The sequence below is a fragment of the Pangasianodon hypophthalmus genome, chromosome 9, assembly GCF_027358585.1.
Source record: "Pangasianodon hypophthalmus isolate fPanHyp1 chromosome 9, fPanHyp1.pri, whole genome shotgun sequence".
NCBI classification, from domain to species: Eukaryota; Metazoa; Chordata; class Actinopteri; order Siluriformes; family Pangasiidae; genus Pangasianodon; species Pangasianodon hypophthalmus.
Window position 1 is genome coordinate 13,535,888 of NC_069718.1, and position 9,695 is coordinate 13,545,582.

Genomic DNA, 9,695 nt, shown 5'->3' on the forward strand with positions numbered 1-9,695 from the left:
TGTGAGTTGTTTAAACCTAATGTATACACATACTAATAAACAAAACTCAGAAGGTTTGTATGTGCCACAAAAACTGAATAATTGATTTTAAAAAAAACTTTGACGTTATGTGAATATTTATGGTGGGAAGTTTCTTTGTGGCTCCATCACAGGCATCAGGACAGAAACCAGTTCCTCTATGGCATGGCTCTGTAGTACCTTTCCTAACACCGTTCTGTTTAAGAGTGAGTGTAGACTTCAGCCTGAACTCTGGCTCCCACAGTCAGTGTGAATTTGATGCATCTAGCATTCACAGGAAATATACAGCATTGAGAGGCCAGCTATTATTTCAGACTTAACCATTCCCACAAACCGGCCGCGTCGAGTAATGGCTGTAATTACTTTGCCTGCTGATGGATGACATTTCCAGGTATAACGTAATTCAATCACACCAATTCGACTTCAATTCAGATCCTGCTAATTCCCCAATATCCCCTCTCAGCCCAGCACTCAGGCCGTAAGTGAGTTAGCAGCGTATAACAGGCACTATATACGCGAGGATCAATAAGACAGGTAGACAGCGGAGGAAATGACAGCATGCGGAGCAGCGCGCCAGCCGCCGAGCCGCGAGCTCCTGCTCCCCTGTTCGCGTTTGCGCAATAAGGTCGCCGGCGTGGAGGGATGCGGTGGGCGGGGCAAGACGGGCTAGAGGGCGGGCCTTGCTATATAATACTTCACTCTGAGAACTTTTTGCCTGTCGCCTGGATTTGGGGACAGCGTCACACACACACACGCACACACACCCACACACACATACACACATGCACACAACTCTACAGCACCATCTGGGAAAACTACCTGTTTTTTTTTCCTACCAAAATACGACGATTTATTATTATTATTTTTTATTCCTATTTTTTTGCTTTTTGAAACATTGACATGGAGCAAGAACACAACCTCAGTTACCATTCTGTTTGCCACAGCTGCTTGAGGAGAGACAGTGGCATAAATAAGGTAATACGGACATTTGAAGTTTTTTCTTCTTTTTTTTACTGGCTGGAACTAACAAGCTGCAGTTTTACTGATGTAAATCTGCCAGCTGTTTAGGAGGATATGAGCAAGAAGAGTGCAATTGCAGAAACTGTGGAATTCTAATAAGTGCTGAGATAATGATGCAACCAGTTCACACAGGCTTAAATAAGGTTTCGCCTGGTTATGTAAGTTGGGTTGTGTGCTTACTGTTTTTAGTCTTGTTAGTCCGTCTTTAGACCAAAATGTCGTGCATTAACGGGAAAAGCTGATCAGCACTAGGGGGCGATATTTGGTAAAGGCAAGGACAATTATATGCTGAGTCTGGACAGACAACTTGAGTTATTGAGTAGTTAGCAACTTGTGAAGAGTTGTGCAAGATAGGTAGTGAGAGATAACACCAGGTTTTCGGCCAGCACAAGCAGTTCTTCCTTCATCTGCCTAATCATCATGGAGGAGGTAGTGCATTTGTAATAATGTGTATCTGTGTGTGTGCGTGTAAGTGTGTGTGTGTGTGTGTGTGTGAGTGAATACGATGGAAATTAAAAAATATATGAAAAAATTGCGTTCAGTAAGATATGAGGATTAATGACAGGTGGTGTGAGATGACGCATACTTGTACTCCGACCTGCTTTCTCCCAAAGGGTTAAGAGGTTTGGACCTGAACCAAGCTGACGTTACAGGTTAAAAACGCTGTAAAAATGCTCTCATTCCGGGCTCGTTTCTGACTGTACGCCTTGCATTTTCTTCGCAGGGCCGAAAGCTGTGCTCGTCCGCTCAGATGCTCGTGTGCGCGCTTGTTTTATCCTTCTGCGTGTTTGAAATCGCTGCAGCAGAGACGCTGTGCGGCGGAGAGCTGGTGGATGCGCTGCAGTTCGTGTGTGAAGACAGAGGCTTCTACTTCAGTAAGTACTTCAGCATGCCCTTTGTTTCTTATCCAGACTCCAGAGTTAAACCATTGCGTGTTTGGGGGCGGCGCGTGAGCGCGTCTGGGTGGGTGAACTCTGCTGCAGGTATGCGTGCGCGCGCAGGGTTGCAAGATTGAGATTAGATGAAACGGTTCAAAATCACGATTTAAACCCCACCAAATTCGAATACGGTCACTAAACTCATGTGAACTGCACGCCTGAAGTCATTATTAAAATAAAACAGCCCCGCTGGATGAGGAGACCAAGCTGGCGACGCTGAGCGCGCACTTGCTGACTGGGCGCATTCTCTGCTCCATATCTCTGATTGCATATGAAAGGGACGCGCACAGTTAAGTGGCCCACAATGGCGCGTCTGTTTACTCGCGCATTCCGAGAGAGAAAGTAATAGCACCCAAGTGACATTCCGTTCACCTCTCCAGTAGTGTTCCCAGGCTACATGTTGCTGGTAGAGGTTGGAGTATAAATACATGCTTTGATGTCAGAGTAATAATGTGACAGATACTGATATTGTATATATATATATATATCTAGAGAGAGAGAGAGAGAGAGAGAGAGTATTTTTTTCTATCATGTTCTTCTGGTTTAAAAATTCAAACACATTATTACATGTTTTTTTTCTTTTTCTCCCACACACATTGACAAAACAGACCTTTGTGTTCTTTTGGCCACAGAAGCCCAACTGCCCAAAGAGATCATTATCCAATTTAGGCCAGGACAGCTTCTTCCCCTTCGACGAGTTCCACTTTCCCTCAGTCATGTTTCCTGTCTTACTATCCATTCCTATCTACTATCCCTTTGGAATGCCAGAACACGGAAACTATTTATCGAGGGTACATCTTATCAGATTTCCTGCTCTTCTTTGTCACGTGTCACTTCCTTCTCTTTAATGTTGGTTTTTCCTAATCCATCCTGCCCCCTCACCTTTTGTGCTCACTCTTTATCTGTTTCGCTCTGTTTGTTGAGATAGCAAAAGACAAGGTCAAAAGATATCCGGCATTTTTAATATTTACTCATCACAACAGGATTCTGGCCTTCAACCTGATCATGTTTTACCCCTAAGCCACCCTTCAATGCTTATGTGGACCTGTCATGGAGGTTTATGTATTCACTTAGAGGAATTTCAAATGGCTCAATTAGACATCCTAACAAGATTAGCTTGGACAAGCAGAAGATCAAACAGAGTTCTCTGTGTGACTCCAACCTCTGCATTTAATTCTAATTGTTACACTGTGTGTGAGAGGACTGTCACATGTTTATAGATCTGAGCTTCTGTTGAACATTAATTACATTACTTAAGCATTAGATTAGATGTAGGCTTCCTTTTTATTCCACCAGCTAATTTATCTATATTGTTTATGTCCACAGGTAGGCCAATAAGCAGGTCGAATAGCCGACGTTCTCAGAACCGTGGCATTGTGGAGGAGTGTTGTTTTAGGAGTTGTGATCTTGCACTGTTGGAACAGTACTGTGCCAAGCCAGCCAAGTCAGAGAGGGACGTCTCAGCCACTTCCCTTCAGGTCATGTCACCTGTGATGCCAGCATTAAAACAGGTATGTAAGCCACCATGGGAAACAACACTTCTGTTTTGTCACACTCAGCACCTACAACAGTGTGTTTGTACAGAAACTATAAGCATGTGTTCCTTCAAAAGAGCTGACAAAGTGGAAAATGATACAAGACCTGAAATAGAGGTCACTTGAAGGGTTCTTCAGGGAGATTGTTTACCTCTGAAGTAGTGACTCAATACAAGATTCTTTTTTTAAGGAAATACAGTATGATATGATACAATTAAAACCAACAGAACTCTGAGTGACAAAGGTTCATCTACTATCACACTGGAGTGCACTCTTTTGTTTAACGTGTTTGTTCTGTGTCTGGTTTGAAAGTTTGTGTTAGAGTAGTAGTTTAAGCTGACTCATACTAACTATATGGATTTGCTTGTCTATTGGGGAAGAGAAGCATTTGGACAGATTTCTTGATTTCTATCTGAACTTGCTCAGGAGCAGCGTTGCCTTTTTAGACAACCTTAGTTTGTAGAATTGTTGGCGTACACACAGAAAGAAACACTGTCATGATCATGATTATTTTTGTCTCCCTACAGGATGTCCCAAGAAAGCATGTGACTATAAAATATTCCAAATATGGACTCTGGCAACAGAATGCAGCCCAGAGACTACGGAGAGGCATCCCAGCTATCCTGCGATCGAGGAAGTTCAGGCCGCAGGCAGAGAAGAAAAAGGGCCAGGAACAGGCCAATGTCCATAAGCGTCTTATCACACTTCCCAGCAAAGTCCCTCCCTTATGGCATCCCACAGAAGACTACATCAGCCACAAGTGAAGACAGGATAGTTTGCACAGAGTTAAAAGACTAGGGGATCATAGCTTTGTATCTGGCGTCATTTCTGTGGTGGTCCTCTACAACCTGCCTCCCTCCCTCACACATACATGATCGCATTCTTCCAGTCCTTACTCTTGCTGTTTCGTTCATCAACACGGACAAACGAGACTGAAATAAGGATGGAAATTAACAGTTTGGGTGACTGAAATTCAGGTGGATGCTAAAAATAATAAAGAGGAGCAAAGGAAGCATATGTGATGAAAGAGATACATGGCTTGCAAGAGTCAAGGACAGTCGTTTTGGAGGACATCAAAACATGAAGAACTTCTAGCACGAACAACAAGCATTCAACAACATTCTCCCAAGACAGAAGTATATCTTCTCAGTTAATCCTTATCCTTATTAGTTACTTTGCACCGCTCACTATAAAGGGACATCCACACTGTAAGGAATTGTTTTGTAAAAATTAGATTCCTGTTCCAGCACCTTCTAATCACAAACAAAAAAAAAGCAGAAAAGTGTCTGCAAATTGCACATTGCCACGGATTACGTAAAAGTTCTTGTTGAGTAAATAAAGGCACTATTTTTTTACGGACAACAAACGTGTAGCTCAAAAAAATGTCATGGTGCTAGCGTTGTGAATGGACTCAAAGGAAAGAAGGTTTGAAAAGCACGTTTTTTTTGTTCTTCAAATAATTATTAAGCTTTCCGTTTTAAGGAAAGTGTGACTTACAAAGAGATAAAATGATCATATCAGCTGTGGCAATGTGCGAAGGGGGTGCCACTGTGTATGGACGTGTCTGGTATCAAAATGTGCAGCAGTCACGCCGTGCCCCCCTTGCTTCAGTTCTCACTGCACTCAGTTGAAGGAGCCGTACGTGAGGGCACTGAAAGGGTGACGCTCAGGCCTGGACTGCACATAGCCCTGGCCTTGCACTGCAGGAAGTGGGAGTAAAGGGACTTGGAATAAGTGGGATGTTTTTTTTTTTTTAAATCTTCTGTTTTCTTTTCAAGAAGATGTTTAAAAAAAAAGGTAAATCAAAACCTGTTCAGTCTCTGGTACCGTGACGTTCCTGTTGATGCAAAATAGACTTTTTTTTCATTCATTTACTTTTTTTGAGACGTTATTTTACAGTTCTGAAGAAAGGCACAAATATCATTTCAAAGGGAATAAATACGCAATAATTTCAACTAACATTTATTTTTAAAATTGTATCAGTAGTATTCACATGCTTTTGCCTGAAAACAGATACTTGAATACATAAATATTAAAATAAACATATATATATATATATATATATATATATATATATATATATATATATATATATATATATAAAATTAGTTTCCAGGGACGTCATGTTATATTCTTTTAGTCTGAGCTGTATCTTGCATAATGAGCCGCCAAGCTTTTTGTTTGTTTGTTTAAGTACAAATATGGGCACTGTATAAAGGCATTATTTATTTTGTTATAAAAAATATATATATGAAAATTGGTCCAAATACAGTAATATACATAGCACTGATGCTCAACTGATGGAATTTATTTTATATGCTCTCCTTTTCCCATTGTACTTGTACTGCTTTTTTTTAGATGCTTTGTACCAAAAATATTCCTTTCTCCTTTTGGTTTGCCACTGAGATGTTTCAGCTATTTTAAAATTAATATTTAAACAGCAGAAGTACCCTGGACTGCTAAGGCATGTTGTCACAAAAATAGGCACATACTCAGAAGACTCTACATTTCTTCACATCTAGCTTCTCTCACATGGCTTTTTGGTCTGCCAAATGGATTTCTGTTATTAAAAATACTCATGCTTGACTTATTATACTTGTTCCATATGCAGTGACAATAATTGAAGCAGTTTTATTCTATAGGAAATGGTGAAGTCATTACTGCCATTTTTGGGTATCATTAAAATATAATTATATATTCAGTATAGGTATAAGCGTTACGTGACCACTTCATATGTCAGCTCTGAGTGGGGTTAAGTTCAAGTAAGGTTGGCTGGATGGAGATATAATCAGTGGCTGGATGGAGATATAATGTTCTTTGACACCAATCTGTAACTGCGTGAATCTTAGTCACAGATGTGTGTAAAGGGCAGTTTCTATTAATACAGTTATCCACTGACAGCTGAAGTAATCATCCTCTTGGTGTTCACTGAAGAGCACTGAGGTGATGCTTATCCATCATAACTGTGGCCACTCACAAGTGGCCCACTTCCCTTCTCCTTCTCCATGCCATACATCTGGCTTTTGGTGGGACTGGTTACTTTTCCTTGCAACAATAATAAAAAAAATCTTCATTCATTATTCAAGGGCTACCTTAATAAACCATCTTTAAAGCAGGTTTAAAACTCAGGTAGAAAACAAAAGTTTATGGAAGACAGAATTGAGTCAGAATGTGTTGATTTGGGACTATCAATAATTAACAACCAGTTTTCTTTATAAAATATTTACCACATTTTGGGATGGAGTAAAATGAGCCAGTAATGTTACTGAATACAGAACATCATGTAGTATTGTAACCTGACAAATTAATATACCACTTTGCCTCCACATTCCTTCCTGTCTATGTATCCTTATCAGTTGTTTGATTAAACGGTGCAATTATTATTATTATTATTATTATTATTATTATTATTTTCCTACTTCCTGTGAGGACTGCATCCACTCTTTTGTTTGAACAGATTTCTATGTGAACATGAAGGTAAAACATAATCTGCGTGGAATATAGTGGGATCTTCTGCCTGTCCATGTCCACGCAAACATACTAGTATCAATAGCCCACTCAGCCTGTGTGTACGTTTATTGACTTAACCTCTGCACGCTAGAACGTCCAAAATGCACATTTCATGTACTTTCATTTTTACTCTCAATAAAGAAAGCATTTTATGAAATACATTTTGCTTATGTAGACATTTGTATATGCGTGCATTTTGGTGTATGCATGCTTGTTCTCTTTCTGTAGACCCAAGAGTACTTGGAATACTCTTACAAAGAATACTCGTAGTCTGTTATGTGAGAGTATGATACTGAAACAAATTGCACTAAAAATGTGAGCAATTTTGCAACTTTGCACAACAAGAAGTTTGCTTTGTTCATGAGTTTAACTTAGAAAGGGTTAGAGATTCAAATAAGAATAAATGTACTTTCTTCAAAATGCAAACTTCATACAAATAGTATATACACATGCATTCCTAAGAAATTATACCAGATGTTTGAGTTTCATTTGGTGCAAAGCTCACTGGATCAGGTTCTGATTAACATGCCTTTTAAAAACATGGTGCTCTATTTTGCTATTTTGTTACTGCCTGCTGGAGACCCCCTCTTAGCGCAGACCACTGATACAACTGTATTTTCCTGACATCAACAGACTAAATACAACAAACTTATTTTTTTTTTTTACCTGTAAAAAATAAGAACAAACAACTCGGTGGTGACATGCTTGAATTACTGTCAGTGTGGAGTCTTGCACGTTCTCCCCTGTGATGTATTTAGATCATAGCCAGCAATATCAGTGCAGTTAGGTTTTACTCACGTCCCCAAAAGCTGATAGGCTTTTAAAATCAGGCCTTGTTAACCAACTGTACCATTGACAAGAACATGACCCAGTAAACATAAAAAAAACAGGTTCACATCAACTCTGAAATTATATCTCACTACAAATAGATTTCCAATAAAAGAAATTCTCCTCTATGAAAACTATAAAGAGTGTAATATACTGTTTACAAGTCAGAAACTATGGTTACTCAATTAGGAGGCCCTCCTCAGAGATACTGGTTGATTGGGAACTAACAATTAGATCACTTTGTGGTGCATTGGAGAAATACAATCTCATCTTTATACAGCGTCTGGCTCTGGCAAACATGTCACTGTAAAGGATGTGGAATGAAACTGATTTCATTATGAAAGCAGGCCCTTTGGTTAAAAGAGAATGACAACAAAACATCTTATTTAGCTTTATTTCCTGAACAAAATGGAGGAACAAAAATGATGCTAGAACAAAAGTTTAGAACGGGTTGTACCGGTCACATCAAACTTATGATATGACCCCCTTTTGCCTCTATTGAGACTGGAGCAATTAGAAGCAGCAATACTTGGCAACGGATATATGAGTAGGACTTTATCCAAGGAGACTGGCTTTAGCCTCTCTGGCCTGGCTTACCATTGACAATCCACTTTCAAAAGCTGGCTGGGCATTCAGTGCATCCCGTGCATCCAACCAAGCATCACTAACGTGTGTGTGTGTGTGAGAGAGACAGAGAGGGAGAGAGAGAGAGAGAGAGAGCGTATGTGTTCTTCACCTGATTTCTGGTGTCTGTGGCTTTTATGCTTCAAACAGAGCATCAAACTATGTAGGTGGATAAACACAAGCATACTTCAAAAAATACAGGCATATCTCTGTTTTTTTTTTTTTTTAGATCTACATGAATACATACACTCATACATACAAACTTGGGGCATAATGGCTACACAATGAAATGATAAGAATACACAATATTATTACTTCAATATTACAATTTAGTATGACATTTACCTGTGATTGACTGGCATCCCATCCAGGGTATATTCCCATCTCACACCCAGTGATACTGGGATAGGCTCCAGATCCACCTCAGCCCAGACCAGGAGATTAAAGAGGTCACTGTAAGTGAGTGAGTGACTTCAATATTACATTTAATATTTAATTAGATATTACATACAACTCTTAATTTAATATGATGGATATTCCTCTTAAGCAACATTCAACCATATGTACTGTACAAGCATATAGAACTTAAATGGAGAAGTGTAGAAAATAGTTAAACATCTAAAATCGGAATGTTTTGTCAAAAAACTGCAAAGGAAAAAAGCAAAGTCTTTAAATTAAGTCTACTTAAATGAGCTAAAGTAAAATAAACACTTTAAATGAAAAAAACAAAAAACCAAACAGTTTTATTGAAATGTTTTGAAACACAATTTTGGAATCATAAACGCAATACAGGAATTGCACCATTTATCAATGTTATAGATAAGATTCATTAGTTTCCTTTTACACTCTTTGTAAGATTATGCTTTATTCTAAGGTAAAGGTAGGTATGTGACTCACAGCAAAGCAAAGACACCAGATCCTGAAATGTAATTCTAGATAATAAAACCAGTTCCCATTAAATATTAAACGTACATTTTGTCTAAACCTCTATCTGCTCAAACAGAATGACTAATGTCCTTCAAACAGAGATTTATTTTCACAGAGGTGTTTCTATTTTTCCAGGCAATATTGTGTTTCCCGGAATTTGAGTCTATATTCATCTTGACATCTTGATTGCGAGACATTTAGCTACCTATTGTGTGCGAGTGTGTACTATTCTATGAGATCAGATTAACAGTATTGAGTAGCACATTCCTCCTTTTCAGTGAAGAGCATCAAGATG

General features: G+C 39.1%; 1 protein-coding gene across 2 annotated transcripts; it reads left to right on the forward strand.

Annotated features, from left to right (window-relative positions):
* The first annotated feature begins 722 nt into the window (after window positions 1–722).
* Window positions 723–7,180, forward strand: igf2b (insulin-like growth factor 2b). 2 transcript variants are annotated; one of them, XM_026919747.3, is made up of 4 exons: window positions 723–993; window positions 1,763–1,913; window positions 3,303–3,487; window positions 4,039–7,180. In XM_026919747.3, the coding sequence occupies exons 1-4, from the start codon at window positions 919–921 to the stop codon at window positions 4,273–4,275; spliced, it is 648 nt and encodes a 215-aa protein (XP_026775548.1). In that variant the 5' UTR covers window positions 723–918; the 3' UTR covers window positions 4,276–7,180. The 2 variants fall into 2 exon arrangements, with proteins under 2 accessions (XP_026775548.1, XP_026775549.1); XM_026919748.3 differs by lacking the exon at window positions 723–993 and adding an exon at window positions 1,065–1,467.
* The last annotated feature ends 2,515 nt before the right edge of the window (window positions 7,181–9,695 follow it).